General features: G+C 50.6%; 1 protein-coding gene across 1 annotated transcript in view; it reads left to right on the forward strand.

Annotated features, from left to right (window-relative positions):
- Positions 1–430: 430 nt before the first annotated feature.
- Positions 431–19,463, forward strand: part of LOC119094317 (homeotic protein caudal) — a 42,543-nt gene continuing 23,510 nt past the window's right edge. The window contains exons 1-2 of the mRNA XM_037217388.1: positions 431–646; positions 908–974. Coding sequence (XP_037073283.1) covers positions 431–646; positions 908–974 — 283 coding nt within the window. The remainder of the gene's footprint in view (positions 647–907; positions 975–19,463) is intronic.

The following is a 19,463-nucleotide window of genomic DNA, read 5'->3' on the forward strand; positions in this document are numbered from 1 at the left end:
CACGGCATTGTATCCCCGGAGCACATTCTTTCCAAAGTCAGCATCTAATAACGCGAAGTGCGTGGAGGCCGCCGTAAAGCCATCGGGCTACATAAAGCACAGGAAACTGCTGTGCGTGCCCGTCCTCATTTGCACGCGGCTTCTTTGCGCTGTCCGCCACCGCCGAGTACCGAGAAAGCGCCGCCTCACCTCCACACCGAATCAATGGTATCGACCGGAACCGAGGCTCGTCGCCACCGCGCGGGGATTGGTCGGTCGCGCCAGACTCCGCCCCCAGCGCGCTGATTGGCGGCGCCCCGCAGCGTCGGGCGGGGCGCCACCAGCTGTCCGGTCCGTCTCGCCGACCCGGCTGCCAGTCAACTGTACCTGCAGTCGCCGCGTCAGCGTGTGTCGCGACCGTGTCCCAGCCGCGAGTGCCGCCCGCGCCGCCATGTTCTCCCAGAGCCGCGATTGCGCCGGCGCCTCGTACAACGCCGGCTTCCACCCGATGTACTACCACCACGCGCAGGGCGGCGGCTACGCCGACCTCAACCTGCCGTACGGCGGCGGCGGCGGCGGCGGCGCGCTGCAGTACCCGGCCGACGGCTACTGGAACAATTACCGCACCGTCATCGGCGGCTACGACGACTGGCACGCGCAGGGCTTCGCGCCGGGCCCGCCCCTGGCGGCGCCGTCGCACCTGGCCGCCCAGCCGGGCACGCCGAGCCCGCAGCAGTGTCACGGCGCGCCGGCGGGACCGGCCGGTCGCAACGATTCGCCCGACAGCGGCATCGTGACGACGGCCTCCGACCTGGCGCTGCCGGCCAGCTCGGCGGCGGCGCTGCTGCCGCCGGCGCCGGCGCCGCCGACCGGCGAGCTGGCCGCGCCGCCGCCGCCGGCCGGCCAGGCCGTGTACGTGCGGCCGCAGCCGGCGCGCGAGAGCTGGGAGTGGCTGGACCGGAACTCGTACCCGTCGACGGCGCGCCCCCCGCCAGGTCAGCAGTCGGCCGCCGACCGTACGTCAGCCGCGCTCTCGGCTCTAAACGGGCTCCGCCTGCCTGCCTGTCTTGTGGTGCTCTCTGTGCTCTCTGTGCTCTCACTGTGCTCTCTGTGCTCTCGCTATGCTCTCTGTACGGTGCACTAACCATGTCGCCGGCTCCATCTGCGTTACTGGTCTGTGGGGCCGCCTGCGCGGCCTCGTAGCGGGCACCGCACGTTTGACCCCGTGTATCCGGTGTAATGCGGACCAGCCCCGCACCCCGACCGCCGCTCTGCCTGACCTGCTGTACACCAGCCCTGTAACCAATCAACAGATCTGTCCGATCTGCTGTGCACCAGCCCTGTAACCTGCCTACCGCTCTGTCCGATCTGCTGTATATCAGCCCTGTAACCAATCAACAGCTCTGTCAGACCTTCTGTACACCAGACTGATAATCCACCCACAGCTCTGTCCGATCTGCTGCACGCCAAACCAGTAATCCACCCACAGCTCTGTCCGACCTGCTGTAAACCAGACTCGTAACCTATCCACAGCTCTGTCCGATCTGCTGTACACCAGACCGGTAATCCACCCACAGCTCTGTCCGATCTGCTGTAAACCAGACTCGTAACCTATCCATAGCTCTGTCCGATCTGCTGTACACCAGACCGGTAATCCACCCACAGCTCTGTCCGATCTGCTGTAAACCAGACTCGTAACCTATCCACAGCTCTGTCCGATCTGCTGTACACCAGACCGGTAATCCACCCACAGCTCTGTCCGATCTGCTGTACACCAGTACTGTGCCGAACTTCAGGGCTGCCTGAAGTGTGCCCCATAGCGTACAGAATGCGGTGGCTGTGGCACAGGTTGTTAGCGGATGATGTCTCCCCGATGTGTGGTGGCGACCCCCGGCTTTTCCTGACCGTGGGCATGCGTCCAAAGCCTGCCCTGAAGATTTGCTCTCTCCATCGCCAGCTGGCGAGTCTCGTGCACCGGAGTCATTATCGAGCGCCTGACTTCCACGACACAGTCTGCGCGCCGACTCCTGTTGGCTGTTCGTCATATAGGCGTCCTTACATTTCCTTGCACTTTATGCCGTTGGGATTTTACGCGGCTCTGAAGTGTAGGGCGCCTTTGTCACTCAACTGCAATCACGAGCTACCCCTGAAATACCCCGATCGGTCTGTCGACACCACTCTGGAGCTGACACTGGCATCTTGACGATGTAGCGTGCGACGTCGTGGAGCTTAAGATTGCGCCAGCCTTTCAGATAAAACGCCTCACCTGGGGCGATAAGCTGGTAAAATACCCGCGCTATTCCATTGCAGCTTTAATCGGCGGATTTGGACTTCTCGGTCTGATTAATCCCAAAGTCACTCAACATCTGTCGTGCGTGTTTTGCAGCCGCCCGCGTCGTTTTGCGGTACCAAGTACAACCCCGGCGTGAAGCGGGGTCTCTAGACATGCATCGAGTGCCGAAGCCAGGTCACCACGTAACTGGAGCTCGGAGAAAAATATTTTTTACGAAGCCCTGACGATTTTGGTGAGCTTTTGATGGGCGAAGTACAATTTTTTATTCGTTTCGAGCGGGTTCCTTCTCATAGGCAGTTGATCGGAGGCGCGGGACTTTACGGAATTTCGGGAGACAATTGGCAGAGGACCATAGCTCAAATATTCTCCAGAGTTGCCGAGAGCAATACCGGGTTCGACCACGGCCGTGGTCGGTACCGCCGCTTGCCCCCGGCCCTGCCGGCTCCCGCGTCCTCACCGCTGACCAACGGCCTCCGTAAGATCCGCCGGCGGCTGCGTCCTCCCAATTCATGTCCTCGTGATTCGGACGGGTGTAGCGTGTGTGTTACAACACAGTAAGCTCGCAGGGTCGTCCCCTGCGTTTGCCAAGCGAAATGAGAAATGTCCAAAATGGTTGGGTGATTGCACCCTCAAGACGATTGGTTCGTCTTGGCACCCGACTCGCTGACATGACTTCCGCTATACGCCCTCTAATTACTGCTGCCAGATAGATGTTCGTTGCAGAGATGGGGTGCATCGAAGGGTCTTACGACTACATTGGCTCCTTAGCAAAAATAAAAGTGATCACCGTGCCTCTTCAGTCACAGACGACTCAGAAAAACGGAAAAGTCGCCGCTAGTCTAGCTAGTAGTCGCTTTCTGCTTGATCTCTTGACGCTGTAGTATACACGCACTGCTAAGACAGCATGCTTGTAGCAGGCGCCCATTGGATCCAATCCCTTAGATCATCTCTGACATCCCCAACAATTCACCAATGTCATCTAGAATGGGCTCCACCGACGTCGGCCCGAACCGATATTCTGTGGCCTACTGCCGCTGGCAATTTTCAAAGGCTCTGGGAAAACACTGTGCATGCAGACTGGCCCGTCTTGGCATAAAGGTGTGTAGTTTGGAAATTCAGGGCCGCATCATGCGGCTTCAAAACAAGTAAAATCTTCCCGGGCTTGCGTCCGAGGAAAGTTCATTGTGGCTCTGGCGTACTGATGCCATTTGTCGCGCTATCTTTTGAATTTTAGCACAGTTACAAGCAGAGTTGCAAGAGAGGTCCGAAAAGTTGAGGAAACAAACCCACGTATTGGTTGAATTGTTTCCGAGAATCCAAACAGTGCTGGCTTTAGCTGTGATGAAGTGAAGTCTATGGTCCCCTTGTTCCTCCCTGCCGTTGCTACATCTATACGATCGAATGGCTATTTTGTTCTACAGTGCAAGACAATGTTAGCCTCTTTTTCCAACTCAGCTTGTACTGCGCTCCAATTAAGAACATGACTCGTATCATTTTTCGTTCCTAAGCTTCCAAATAGCGTTAGTGGCAAGATGTTCAGAGACCTTCAAGCATTATGTGACCCATGAAACTGCGCTCAAATGCCAGAAACCAAGGTCCCACTACCAATGTTACCTAGCGTGCGATATAAGTGATGGGCATGTTAGTCCGTTGCAAAGCTAAGCAGACTGGCGCGCATGATCACTAATTGCCTGGTGTCTGCGGCGATGGACGGTAAGAGCCTCGGGTCTATCCATGACCGCCCAAAGGCGTGGCAGGCATGGCTGTCTCGCTGGCTGTCTTTTCACGCCCGTCATGGATACAGGATTGGTCCTGCCAGACCCTCTGAGGAGATGGGGCGAATGGGGGCAAACGCGACTGTACAGACTGCTTTTCAAGGGGAGATTGCCCCTAGGCATGGAGGGCGGCCCTTTGCCCCCCCCCCCCCCCCTGCTTCTGCTGTCTCGATTTATGGTATGAAAACCGTTGCTTGGGTATGTTTCTCCTTGTTTTTCGTGGGTTTGTACTGAAGTAATGTCTTTTCCAGTCATCCATGGGGGTGTGAATTACTGAATAGACGACACAGACACTGTCGTCATATCACATCACAGACACTACTACGGTATTACATCGCAGACGCTACCATCACATCACATCACAGACACTACTATGGTATTACATCGCAGACGCTACCATCACATCACATCACAGACACTACTATGGTATTACATCACAGACATCACCATCGCATCACATCACATACACTACTATGGTATTACATCACAGACACTACCATCACATCACATCGCATACGCTCTCATCGTGTTACATCGCAGACGACACACAGACACTACCAGCACATACTACCATAGGCACTGCCACCACATACTACCACGGACGACCCTGCCATTCTACGGTGCCAATGCACCGAAACAGTTATAAGCTCCTGGGTAAGCTCTCGTCCATCGACTCGCCTGATAGCTTTTAGAGTGGATGGCACAGCCTGATGATTGATGACGATTTCATTTCGATGACTGATAACGATTTTAATTGCGAAATGAGGAGAGGAAAGGAGAGAACGTTCGCTCGCTGGGGCTAGATGGCCTCAGAACGTCTTGTTCCGCCTCCTGTCGTAAAGTTGCCAGCCTGTCATCAATCTGGTACTTCTGGCGGGGCCCTCACCGCGCTGTCAAACGACAATATTGCGTTTGTTGTGCGCCAGTGCGATGCCAGCATGTCATAGGAGCTCGCGCCATCCTGTGACTCACAAATCATTCGGAAATTAAGTGGAGCTGCACTGGTGACGGCGCAGTCAATGTCCTTCCCCGCTCTCATAGCCCGATACAATATATATATATATATATATATATATATATATATATATATATGATTTCAGACACCGTTCTGGAAGAGCATAGCGGCATGGGCACAACACCTCGAGCGCCTTTTAACAGACCGGCCTGCTTCCAAGCCATCTAATGACTGACCCCTGGAGCCGTTGTTGCATTGCGGGATGGTTGGTCGTGCCGGTGTGGCAGATGAAGGAACAGCGAACGTGTCAGTGCGACATATTCGTTGAGAACTAGGGGTAGTTTGCCGTTCCAGGGCGCGCGGCTGACATTTTAGCTGAATTCGAACACTAGCGGTTGCCGCGCGGCACAGTGAAGAGCTTTCAATGGCCTTTTTTCCCTGAACTCGGCCTTCGCCACTTATCCGCCGTCCTGCTAGGTACGGTGATAGGTAAACCGCGACTTTCGCAACTGCAGTTGTCAGCGCTGACACGTGGACTTCTTCTTACCATTTCCTTTACAGCACTCTGAAGCGTACGAATTGGTTGAGACTCGAATATAAAGATAGTGTGTTTAAGTCTATCACTATATATATATATATATATATATATATATATATATATATATATATCTGTGTGTGTGTGTGTGTGTGTGTGTGTGTGGTGTGTGTGTGTGTGTGTGTGTGTGTGGTGTGTGTGTGTGCCCGCACTTCTTAACTAAGACACCACTGCAAAGATTAAAACTAATCCTCCGTGCAATGCCGCTAAAGTTCACCAGTGAGGAACATTTTTTGAAGCACGAAAATGCTCACTTAGTTCATGCCATAGTAACCTGATGAAACGAAAGGTATTGAGCCTGTGATCCAGTTATGTCGGGATGAATTCCACTGACTTAGGCGAACAATGAATTTACTGGGATGGACTTTAAAGAATTCAGCCTTTGGGATAAACAATTAAGCCATCAAAGGGAATGTTCCACATCTTGAGATGGTGAAGCAAGAATCAAATATGATGAAATATGTTCACTTATAACCAGTAGCTTACTTTTTAGTGGAAACGGCTGCTCTAGGCGGCACAATTTCCCTATTTAGCAAATATGCCCCTCAATGCGTCGTTGCTTGATCACGTCATCGTCCCTTGCACAACACTGATTGAGAGCCAGATGACGTCCAAGATACCTACCTCCAAATCGCGGTCACGAACGCCATGTATGAATAACTAGGCAAAAATGTTTCTTTCTCGTCCTTGATCGCCGCATGACCAATCGGATGGCAGAATTTGAATGGCATTATTATGGCATCATGGATGTCTGGGCCACTTTGCACGAAATAGTCTGTACATCTTCACGGACGCCTAGCACAGAACCTAGAGGGGCTTAGGTCTTAAGAGAGTGTGGTTGTGAACAGCACTGAATGATCTTCATGGTGGCTATTTCAGTTCAAAGCGCCATACAAATATGGAACACTTCCTTTAGGCGTCATTGCTGTTTGCTTGATGTTTTCGTTTAAACAGCAGGTGCTACCTGTGATGCTCAAACTCGGTTATGACGTAACAACCTGCAATGAATGTGGTAACCGCAACTTTACTGAATATGTCGGCTGTCGAGCCCCATCCGTTTATTTAAGTGAGGTCAAGCTTGGCTTGTGATCATTTAAAGCCGTCGCGGTTATTTGTAGACATGAGGATTGAGAGAAGACTCTTTTCAATCCAATTTTTATTGGGCGTTGCTTGGAAAAATAAACCCCTCAAAACTTGAGATGACAGCAGAGGTGAATTATTGCGCTCGCCCCTCAACACACACACACGCACACACACACACACACACACACACACACACACACACACACACACACACACACACACACACACACACACACACACACACACACACACACACACACACACACACACACACACACACACACACACACACACACACACACACACACACACACACACACACACACACACACACACACACACACACACACACACACACCACACACACACACCACACACACACACACACACACACTTTTCACATGGATTTATTGACGCCGATATTACTACTTTATCTTAACGGCAGCGGCGAGATAAAGTAGGTAATCCATTCAACTTTTCCAGGAAAACTCGGGCTTCGCTGGTACAGTATTCTGTTGAGATGAACGCGCCTTACTGAAAATTATCGACAGGAGGAACCTGACTGTGTAACATACGACACCTTTACATCATCTCGGGCCGCCAGCAGCCATCGATACTCTTTCGTCCCACCCTCTGGGATCAGTGGCCGATATCTCACTTGCGTAACCGTTGCGCCCGAGCCGTGGGCGCCGCGAGCCCACCGTTACCTCACACTGCTGGGCGACGCGGGCACGCGTGCACCACCCAGCCGGGCGTCTCACGGGCCATTAGCGGGGCGCGCGCCCCGCTGTGACGTCAGCACCGGCTGACAGATTGGGGGGAGGTCGGCCGGCGGTCCGCCGCCGCCGGCCGACGCTCACCGCCGGCCGTTACACCGGTCAACTGGAGCAAAACACGGCCATAAAGCGCGCTTTGTTCTCGCCGCCGCCGCCGCCGCCGCCGGGCCGTGCGACCGAGGCGGCGGCGGCCGCGCGCCACGTGTGTGTGTGACCTGGGAGCGCCACTCCCCGGCCACGGGAGCACACGTGGAGCAGCGTGGGCGCGTGGGACCGAGCAGGAGCGCCCCTTCTCCACGGGGAGGGCACGCGCGGCAGTGGCTCGCTGTTGATCCGCGATACAAGTGAATGTATCACTGTCTCTCACTTCGTGGCCAGTGATCGCTGCACTTACCGAGAGGTGGCTCTCACTACCCGGCCCCCACGCATACGTCCGTAGCCCTCTCGTCTGCGGTTGTAAAGGGCCCTCTCGGGACGGGCGTGAGACCGAGCCGTCTGCCCAGTCACAGGGCGGGACTCCGTATATGACCGCCGAAGGGGGCGAGTTTCCCCAGCCGGCCCGTCGGCGCCTCTGAAGGCGACACCCCTCTCGCGCGGGGGGGGGGGGCGGTTATCTCGTGTTTGCCACCTAGGGGCTGGTGTAACCACATCCGGTCACGTGCGTCCCGACCCCGCCGCGCCGTGTTTCGGCTAAGGTCGTCCGCTGAACGGCTGAGTCCTGAGCGCACCCTCTGAGAGCGCGCCCCTGATGGTCAGACTGCGATCAGAGAGCGCTTCCAATGTGTGGTAGCGCCACTCTCCACGCACGTTTTATTCAAGTCGCTATCGCGGCCAGTCGCGGCCAATGCGTCCGCCTGCTCACCGCAGATCAGGAAGTGCACGCGTGAATCACGTGCGAAATACACACAGAAGCAGCTTACTCGTCTGTAAATCCGGTTCGATTGCCAGGTATCCGACGCGGATCTGGCGCTTCACGGGCGGCAGGTCGCGCCCATTGTCAACAGATGAGAGTCGGCTGAATGTTTCGCGGTACGAGGCCTGAATGTGCGCGCCGAGTTGTTGATGCTAGTGACGTTAATGCTGTGTAAACGGTGAACTAAAAGTGAATTGCTTTTGTAGGGACTCCGTTTGAATAACGCGCTTGCACGGCCAGACGGATCTTGAATGTCCAGGAAAGGGTCCATGTTGGTTCTGTTCATTGTGATTGGTTTTCCATGGAGTGCAGAACCACCGCCGCCGTGAAAATGGTGCCTCAATTTTTGGATGCCAAAGTCATCTCTCCTAAAAAGATGTGCGTACCAATGTCTTTGAAGACAGGGAGGAGTTAACTGACAGAAATTTGTGGACATTTTTGTCGCGTAACACAAAACGTAGCTCTCTTTTTAAATAAGCTGTGGCGTATCTATGGCCCAAATTAACAATATAACAAGCGCGTTCTTCCCGTGTGGTACGGCGGTCAGCCGGCGCGCCTCATCACGTGCCGAAGTCCGACCTAAATGGGACCTTCCGAGGAATGCCAGGCATCGGTGCTGTGACCTATTAGTGCTTCGGGAATGCTGGAACATCTCACGAGAATGGAATCTAGAAATCTTCAAGCATCCCACAGCGGCCTGTGCTATGCCATTCTGGGGTCCCTGGCGTTCATACTGTCAGAGCGCGCTCTACTGCCAGAAAACATTCTACCGCCAACATATGCTCTACTGCCAGAGCACGCTCTACTGCTGGAATGCACTGTGGGACACGACCGCGGCGGATGGACTCTCGACACCTCTATTCGTGTTACAAATGCTTTGCATCTCATAGCGCCAGCATACATACCTCCGTGCCAAATTAAAGGGGCGGTAGAATATAATCATCCTTAAAGGGAACATGTCTATCTTTTCAGTTTCTTAAAGATATCCCTGGAAGAATCTTGACCAAGCTGTTGACGTTGGCAGCAGTGAAAAGTCCATTTAAGGCTTTTAACTATGATAAATCAATAAAACTATTTTTTAACCATGATATCGATGGCCATATGCGCTGCACGAGTGCAAACACAACTCTTTTAGGGGAAGAATTGCACCGATCAACGGGACGGAATTCCACACTGCTAACCATGGTTAATGAGGAGTTATCACGAATAGGCCGCTGCTTTGGTGCCAAGTTTCTTCACTTTGCCGGCGGCCAATTGCATCAATAACAAAGCAATGGCGGGGAAAATAACGGGACATGTTCATCTTTTTGGGAAAAAGACGCAACAGCGTAAAATATGTTCTTGTTATCAGCAAGACATGCCTCGAGCTCCGTGGTCGAAGACTCAAAGCACGCTGGAAATTGATCAGTACAAACAAAGTCGAATGAGTATGGCTCGACACCACCGTGATCTGAGTAAGTGCTAAGGTAAATTATCTTACTTGCTTTGACTTGGACACTTATATGTCAATTTTGAGACGTTATTCAATGTCAGTGGTGGAAACTACAGCTGCAAGTTGGGCATTGCAGGATGAGCCTTTGTGAGAACAAGATATGTATTAGTGAGAGGCTGACGACTTGGAAATCATGAAGGGACACAATGTTTGCAGAACATTTGGTCGCATTGGAACTAATAAAATGTAAATGTTTACTTACGCCCTTTTTTACTTAACTCTGCACGTGAAGAACGTAATAATTCGCACTGCAAAACACCCATATCTGGCGCACTCTTGAACGTTAAAATTGCCGTTTAAACAGGGAGCAGTCTGCTCTTACAAACATGGGACCGGACACGAAATGACCTCAGCAGTCCACGTATTTCAAAACTCCGATAATCAAGCAAGTAGCGAAAGCATAGAGCATCATAGGACGTCCAGAACGAGCTCGCGATGGTCTGTGTGGGAGGAGTGCCGCGGCTGTCGCGGTCTTGTGTTGCTGGCCAGGCCAGGCTATCTCGCATCAACATCAATGCACCACGAACAGACCCAACCGTCATCAGGCTTTGCGGTCAGCGCTACTTCAAACGCCGTGCGCCGGTCCTTAGATGGTTTGCGTTAATGTCTAGGTTTTCAGGGTTGGTTTGGCCAGCAAGGCCCGCTCGGCCTCATCCACCACTTACTCAGGTTTGACGAAGCTGCACCAGCGTCATGTAGAAAATCGGATTCAAGTGCGATAGCAACGGAACAAACTAAACGCAAGGAGTCTTCATATACGACCTGGTATGTGGCTGTCAAAATATGTTATGAAATGTACGCAATTACACGTGTTTGTCCAAGTGTCAAGTACTTCACTTGGTCTGTCGAATTGTTGTTGCTGTCATCTGAAAACAAGATGCACCGCTGCCCCCTGTGTTGACTTAGCTGAGGCGCATGATGAAAATGCGCTGTAGTGAAAATGATATTGGTTATAGGCTAGCATAGAGCTTTGGACCATAGCTTGGTTCGAAATCCGGAGCAATTCTGTTCCAGTCTGTCAACGGAATGGACCTTAAGCATTCGTGAAACTTCCTCCACGTGCTGATCAGTATGAAGTCGGACGAAGTGCTTCGTGTTTCCAACATCACGTAAAACACCTTAGGTGGTGCTCGGACCACAGATGCGGCTTATTCAGGAGGTTTATCAGCGGCTTGCCCGCCCCGTTCAAAATTTGATTCGGCCCACAGAGACCCACCATGTACGCCATATCGGCCTGTCTGTAGTCCACCTGTTTTGTATGTCAACAGCGCTTACCGAAGATATTTCGGTGTAATAATCCCTGAAATGTAATGGTTAAGCCAAGTCGTAAAGCACTGCTCTATATTTAACGAACAATAGCCGCTATTTGACTATTTGAGATAAAAGCGCATCCTCGGGATGCGTACTTACGCTTACAAAATATTAGTGTGGCATACAGGATTTTCAGATGAGTGATGGTTTATGAAAACTGCTCACCAGGAACCGAATAGACCGCTTAAGGTTCCCAGGCTATAAACTTGAGTCACCATGCCAAAATCATAGCTTACAAGACGGCTTAAAATGACAGGGCACATACCAGGTGTACTAATAAGCATGCACAGGGGCGTGATATCCCGTTAACTTGGGCTCTACAGCCCCCAACGTTGACAGGGGAGTGGATCAAATCCAGGGAGCCTATTGATAAGTGCACTGGGGGGGGGGGGGAGATTTGGTCATTTCCCGCCCATCCTCCCTCACTTACGTTGCAAAACTACCCCCTGGGTCATGCATGCCAAGGGCGGTGGTTTACATGTACTATGCTAGAGATATATAGGGATTTGAACCCACTTGGCGATATACCTGCCTTAAGCCTATCGCGTCATCAATATGCAATCACTGTGGCTGGCGGCAGGCCGATTACAGCTCAATCTCGCGCCGTTCGGTGTCAGAGCGACTGAAGGCGATAGCAAACGTTTTCAGTCGGCGGAATCGTCTGCTCAGTGCGGATCCCCTGAAAGCATGCGTTGATCAAGCCAGAATAAGTAAGCACGTCCACTCCAGACCAAGTTAATAACGTCAGCCAGTTTATCGCGGAACGCATGACGTAAGTTCGTGGCCCCATGAGTGGATCATATAGCATGACAGGTGCCATGACAGTATAGCAGGTGCCATGAGAGTATGACAGGGTCCATGGCAGCGATCACACCGTCCGTCATCTAACCAAGCACATTTTTAACGCCGCCCGCTCCATCAGCTGCCTGCGCCAGCTTTCCCCAGCCTCCTCCACCCGGGTCTGGCCGTAGCGCGGTGCGTGTTCGCCGCGTCTGCCGCGCCGTGCTGCAGCCGACGGACCACGCCTCCACGTCGCCGTCTGCGCGCGCGGCCGGCCGGCGGGTCTGCCGCGCGCAGCCGGTGCCGACGCCGCGCCAATATCGCCCCGGGACGCGGCTCAGCCTCACGTCTGCTCCTTGACGTCAACCGGGCGACCCGCTATCAGAATACAATCATGGCGCAGATACGGCCTTTGTGCCGGCCGCGCCACCGCCGCCGGCAAACAAGGCCTCTGTTTGCCCCGGGCTGATAATCGCGACGCTGGATTTCCTTCTGTTTGCCCGAGTATTCCGTATTTGCTGGAGTATTTTCATGTACCACTGCAGAATACGTCTGTGGAACCAAGTCAAAGTCACCTGTGCAGTCGCGCGTCCGACGTTATGTTTAGAATCCGTTGGACGTTGCTTGAAAACTGATCGTTGATAGTGTATGCCCATCGCATTGAATGGCAAGTCAAGATAGCATCCCCACGAACATGTGATTATATTCATGCGCAGCCGTAAGTTAGCTGGAAAATGTGGCTGGGTGCACTTGACCGCGAACACGAACACCTTTCTACAACAAGCAGAAAATGCTTTCTTCGCCCGGGCGAAAATTTCCCGCCAAGAAGCCAAACTGCCGGCTGGTCCGGCACGCCACTACGGTGCATTGCCTGTCGTATTCACTGTTTCCGTTGCTGAGGCCGCCTCTGCAACACTTGGGCAGTTAATGAAGTTGTTGAGTGCATTTGCAAGGAACATTATGTATATAGATGAGACAGTATTAATTTCATAACCTTATTCTTCGTGGAATAAATAGGAGAATGAAGAGACAGATGTGATATTTCGACTACATCCTTGGTCGAAATGAGTATATTCGTTTTAATAAAGGCACGTAGCGGGAGTATCACATCTATCTCTCCATCCTCCTGTTTATTCTACGAGGAATGAGGCTGTTAATACTGTACCATCTACATGTAATTAATTAAGGTTTGAAACCGGGAAATAATATTTGCAAACCAGTAGCGTGAGAATTGACCTATGTACGTCTCGTCGCTATGTCCTCAGACATTGCCTAGCATGTCTTTGAGTTCCGAAAGCGAAAAGCTTTCATACAGCTCCAGAATATCCCAGAATGCTGCCTTGCTTCAACTTTACCCGTAAGAAATACGCTTCGGGCTCCTCAATGCCAGAAAAAGAAAGCAATTTGTAGAGGCGGTTGTAAATTCTGTAAGTCGCCGTAATACTGACAAATTGCGACGATTGGGCGCCGGCATGTGGGCATAATTGACTTGCCCAAGACATTCAAAACATTGAAAATGCAACCGGTGAGTTTGCAGTCTCTGAGAAAAGAAAACAGATTAAAGGGTGCGACTGCAATTGTTCACCTGGAGGAGGAGGAGGGCATTGCCGAGTTACCATATACTAGCATTGTGAGCCGCTGCGTGGTCTGGACGATTGTTCTGACGGATTCAATTCTGTCCGTTAGCCAGCTTGCCCGAGCCCGGGACATCAGGAGGCTCAGACCCAGATTCTGCGACAACTCTCATCAATGTCACTTCTCAGCGAATGTAGACCTGCGGACTAAAATCAACGGGTTTGGAGTAAGTGTGGCTGCAGAAACCGGGCCCCGGACCTCACACGGTCACCTTTCGTGAAGACCAACCAGAACCGCTCGAGGGGTGGCTCGTCAGGCGTATAGAGCCATCGGCAACGCGGCCCACATGGCCGTCGGCCGCGACAAATGACCGACATCGCGCAACGCCGCCGAACACCGCTCCACCGCTCCCAGGGCGATCTGTCAACAGGCTGGCTGCCGTCCGACCACGGCAGCGAGCGCCGCCGACACGACCGCGGCGCGCGGCGTTGTTTGCGCGCCGGCGGCGGTGGCTGCCCACCGGCGCCATTAGATGGTATCGGCGCCGGCCGGGAAGTCAGCGGCCGCCGCTGCCCGGTTGCCGCGCCGTATCGGGCCATCTTTCCGGCGCGCGGCTGCGTTTGTACAACTGGCGGCGGCCCACGCTCCAGCCCGCTCGGCAGCTGGGGCGCGCCGCCGCTCGCCGGCCGGCGGTGGGCGGAAACCGCGGCGGGTAGTGAAACATGCTGTTTGATATGTTTGTCGTCGGCGCATGTGGCGTAGCGGGGAGAGGCCCTCGTTGGACACAGGTGTATGACACGGCGTGCCGCTGACGTGATGTCTCCAGCGGCGATGCGGCGGCTTTCACGGCCGAGCATCACGGCCGAACGTCATGGCCGAACGCCATCAAGATTGATAACGATGTCATGAAACATTCTGCAACTTTGATATTCATGGCATTACGGCCATGTTCCAGGAGCAAATGCGTGCTCATCGTGGAATTTATAAGCATGCGTATTATATGCGTATAATGCACGTTGGTGACGTCATTCACGCTGGAGCCATTCAGTGCAGCGTAACAGTTCAGCGATCAGGGACGCGGACTGTCACGTGGGGCGGCGAGGGGGGGGGGAGGGGGAGACTGCATTGCCATCTCAACTTGCAACCTCTGGGAGTGTAGATTACCGTTGTAGTCGCTGGCGTTCCGCAAGGTGGTGCACGATGAAATGCGCTGCGCATTCTTGGAAACGAATGCGATTCGGAAGAGTCAAAGTGAGCTTAAGCTAGTCGTGCAATTCACTGCAGCCCGATGCAAATTACACGGCAGACTTTTATGAATTTTGTCGCACCCTTTTTTCTTTTGCAACTGTGTTCGGAATCCACAACCAAGTGAAACTTAAATCAGACCCAGGCGGTCTTCACCGGCCCTCCGAGTTTAAAACGATCCTCCCAGAGCAGGGAACGTTTAATAAGGCTGCTTTTTATGGACAGTAATCCTGATGCCATAATCTCTGTTATCCGAGTCATTCTTGCATTTACAGCCAAAACCTGCTTTCTCTTTGACGCATACGTTGTGCTTATATCCTGGAATCATTCACATCGATGCACAAAACACTAGAGACATATTTTTTAGAGATGTTCACGTGTCAATTTACCATAGCATCGATATCTGTATCTGATTTACCACAACATCGATATATATATATAATATATATATATATATATATATATATATATATATATATATATATATATGTTGCAATCTTAGACAAAAGGAACCATTTGCATGTGAAAATTTACTTGCCCGCTTTTATATTTACATTAGTTATGCCTGCCTAGAACTGTATCGAATGCTGCCTGGAATTCACTCTCAAGAATTCAGGTTTTCTATTTGAATTAGCGGTTTTCGCAAAACTCGTCCATCAAACTCTATGCAATACGAATAAGCGCTTTGGCTTAATATGACATATTTGAATTTTATTCATATGAAGCCGACGCATTTGCAGAGTAGACTTTGTGGTGATGCAAGTTGTTTTTGTTTTAAACCTTACAAAAGCTTGTGACGTAAGTTCATTCCGCACGCTTATTTCAGTCAAGCGCGCTAGTCAAAGCACTGCGATTAATCGGATCTACCCTGGACTTTGGTCCGCTCACCAGGGCGCTTCTTTTTACGCCGGACGCGCGTTAGAAACAAGTGACGTCACGAGAAGTTTGTTATTTGTGCCCGAGGACACTTAAAACGGGATTAGATGACTGGCTCGTCACGATGTAAGTTATCCCAAAATAAGAGAAGACAAGTTGCGTGATAGACATTTAAACCCGTAGTCATAATTCCTCCCCAACAAAACGCCAAGCGCTATCAGAAGGGAGATGGAAGAAAAAATGAATTGTGTGTAGCGACCATGCCTTTCGAAAAGCACGACACATCCGGAATAGTATAGGCTACGCAGGTGTGTGGTTTGCAGCCTGGAGCCGATCGTGAGAACATATAATAAGGATTGAGCCCACGAGCTTGCTTCTGATCTTGCCGAGTAGCCCGAGGCCTCGCCGCAGCGTATTGTGGCGAATTAGTGGAGCCTTTAACAACTGCTCTGATGCCAGTCCCCGCATGGTGACTGCCGTGTGAAGTGAGCTGGTGCTGTCTACCGCTTTGACTGTCACCTTTACGCTTCAAACGTGATTAAATGATTAACTTATAGGACCATGTACCGCCCAGTGTCATGAGCACTGGTAAAGAGCCGGTGGATTTTTGCTGAAGGCTTTTGTAGCAGCTCTTAATGGAAGCAGACATTCCAAAAAAGTCTGGTTTTACTAGCGACGATGCAGGACGCAGGCCCTAGCTTGTCCCAATGCCAATCAGTTGGAAATTTCGCGACCTCAGTGACCCGAAAGCTATTCGCTGCTCTAGCCTCGTAGAAATGGGCATTATGCATCATGGTGCCTTGCCATTCTAAGCAGCCACAGTTGCAGGAAATTGTTCAGTAAACTGCGCCATGCGACGTTCAATGCAGCGAGGGAAATCCACGAAATACGTCACCGGAGGGTGAACTTTATAGGACCTATCCGCCCGTTACGTTCTAGTATATGGTCCTGTACTAAAATAATCGTAGTATACGATCCGGTGTTTGCTCTTATGGAATATCCAGGAGTTGTAAACTTTTATTCTCACCAAACTGCTGGCACTTATTATTTTACGGCAATTGGACAGCCAACAGTACGAGTATTTCACAGTGACACTAATTTGTTAACGCCTCATAAATATAACGAACTGCTGATGGATCACTTTTGTTGAGCGATCATACACACATCGACGACCTTGCTGTACCACAGCATTATCATCCTATCAGTAGGCCAAAATTGGTGCCCTGAAGTTGGAGGAAAAAGCAGACTGAAGACCAATAACATATCTGCGAGGAGGCCATTATGTCAGCTCATTGTATAATCACAAACGTTCCAGTGTGAACATGCGAGAAGTTAGCAATTTGGATGCGATGAAAAATAATGAAAAGAACATTCAACGCCAAGTTGAGTTGATGATGAGCTCTAAAGAACGATGAAATTCCATGTAACCAAACAAAAAGAGTCTCAGCGATATCCTTTCGTTAAACAAGAAGCCATACCCATTATTTTGGCTTCTGTAAGTCATCGATGCGCGTGGCAGGCAATTGCTTTTTTCCTCAGGTCGTGCTGAGAAAGCACAGAAATGTAATTTTGGTTCAAGTTACCAACTAATTTTTATACTGGATCGCTGGTTACAGAATCCAACCATTACTCCCAAAAGCGTGCATATTTCTTAACCCTCGTGTTATCTTTCAATTCTGCGGAGGTCTATGCTTCGTATGTCGGGGCATTCCTGAGGTCAACATGACACATGGATATATATATATATATATATATATATATATATATATATGTATGCCTTCATCAGAATTCTTACACACCTGACAGGTTTCATTATGTCTTGAAACAATGCAAGTTCACACCAGTGAAAATATAGATATGGACGCTGAGAGCAATTTGAATTAAGGCTCCGCCAAGTTGTCATGTTGGCTTTTAAGGGGATCGTTCCCCGTGATGTGATTGGTAGAAGTGTCATGGCGTAGATCAATACCGCTAGTTTTCGGTCGACGTATTTCGACATATCTATCCGACAACTTTATGGCAAGCGTTTATTTACTCTTCAAAAGTTAACAAAAAGTTGGGAGAGGCACGCGCTCCTTGGTTCACCATGTCAAGACACTAACTCACAGAGTCCATGCTAAAACGTAACTTTGCGTAAATATTGTAACGTAGAGAGCGAAAGGCTAGCAAAAGGACATGTAGCATACAGATCACGAGGAGATGTCGCAACTTTATCAAAGGCCTAATTACCCTGAACTGCACAATTTGCCGTCATCCGAATGGCACAAAATGGCCCCAGCAGTGATGCGCCCAAAAACTTAATCCTGTTAATCCATCCTGTCGTGGTGCGACTTCTGTCCGCTCGGGTGCGAATCGACCCCTTTGAGAATTCGAAAAGTATTTGTTGTAGGGGCTTAGGTATGAATCAAAAGATTTCTTGTGAGATAATCTAACCTATGATGAGCATCGGAAAGTTGAAAGTTACACTAGCGTAGTCAGGACAGAGCTTACAGGAAATGTTGGAAACTTAAAAATGTTGAAGTAACCATCAGATATGATGAAATAGGCTCACTTTAGACCATTGGTCTAGCTTCAAGTGGAATTGGTTGTTCTAGACAACACAATGTCTCTGTTTAGAAAATGTGCTTTTCAATACGTCATCGCACGATGCACAACATGGATTGAGAGCCAGTTGATGGCCGTTTTATCTGAAAATCGTGCTCACGAACGCTAGGTATGAACGGCTCGGCAATTAGGTTTTCTTGACATTGGCCGCCGTATGGTCAATGTCATGGCAGAAATTGAATAACGTTATTATGGCGGCACGGATGCCTGGGTGATCCTGAGATAATCTCTCCGGAAAAGTCTGCAGATCTTCGCGACGTGTAGCTCAGAAACTAAAACGGTTTGTCTTTGAAAGGGCAGGGCTGTGAACTGCACCGAATGATCTTCCAGGTGGCTATTTCAGTTCAAAACCCCATACAAATGTGGAACACTCCCTTTAATAACAGTGGAGGCGATATCAAATGAACAAAAGGCGATATCCATCGCAAAGTTGACAAGTCTAAACTTAAGCACATCATTTAACGCCTTCGGGACATCATAAGGTGCTAAAAACATGCAAAAGTGAGCAATGGCGATACCGGGAACATCATCTTGTAGGTTACACATAAAGACATATCACGATTGTCAATTGAACACCAAGTCAAAAATATCATGGAGCTCGCATGTCACTACAACTGAACTATGAGTGTGTTCGCATTCTATAGGCATATGCTACTCCGAACGTGGGGAAAACAAGTCCAAAAGGGCGTGTTTGAATTCACTCATGGCAGTTGGATGTTCGCAGTTACGGACTGCGACGTATTTGCTGTTGAGCTTAAGTGGCTTTCTTGCTTAATGAACGCATTTGAATAATACCGATTAAACCATATTCTTCAAATAGCAGTTCTGAAGCTGCATTTGGCGCATGAAGCTAAATATGGGTATATCAATAATACATGAATAAAAATTGAACCATCGATTACGATACGCATCACAAGTTAAGGAAAACACCAGGTCTGAGAACCGGACCTAAAGAGCGCCTAAACAACTTCCCATTTACCTTACTATTTTATCGAAACGACAGGAAAAAGAAACCAGCGTAGCGTTTTGCTGGACCTTTACCAACCAGAGGCATTTCACACTCTCCCTGGTGAGCACGGGCCTGTTCCCGCTGCTCCTCCAAAAGGATTATATTAGTTTGGCGGAGGTTGGAGGAGTGCTGAGTGTGCGTTAAGTCTGCTACCACGGGAACGATTTTGGAGGAGGTATCAGCCGTGTGCACGCAATTTAGC

The sequence above is a fragment of the Pollicipes pollicipes genome, unplaced genomic scaffold (assembly GCF_011947565.3).
Source record: "Pollicipes pollicipes isolate AB1234 unplaced genomic scaffold, Ppol_2.1 Scaffold_4002;HRSCAF=4701_pilon_pilon_pilon, whole genome shotgun sequence".
Lineage (NCBI taxonomy): Eukaryota > Metazoa > Arthropoda > Thecostraca > Pollicipedomorpha > Pollicipedidae > Pollicipes > Pollicipes pollicipes.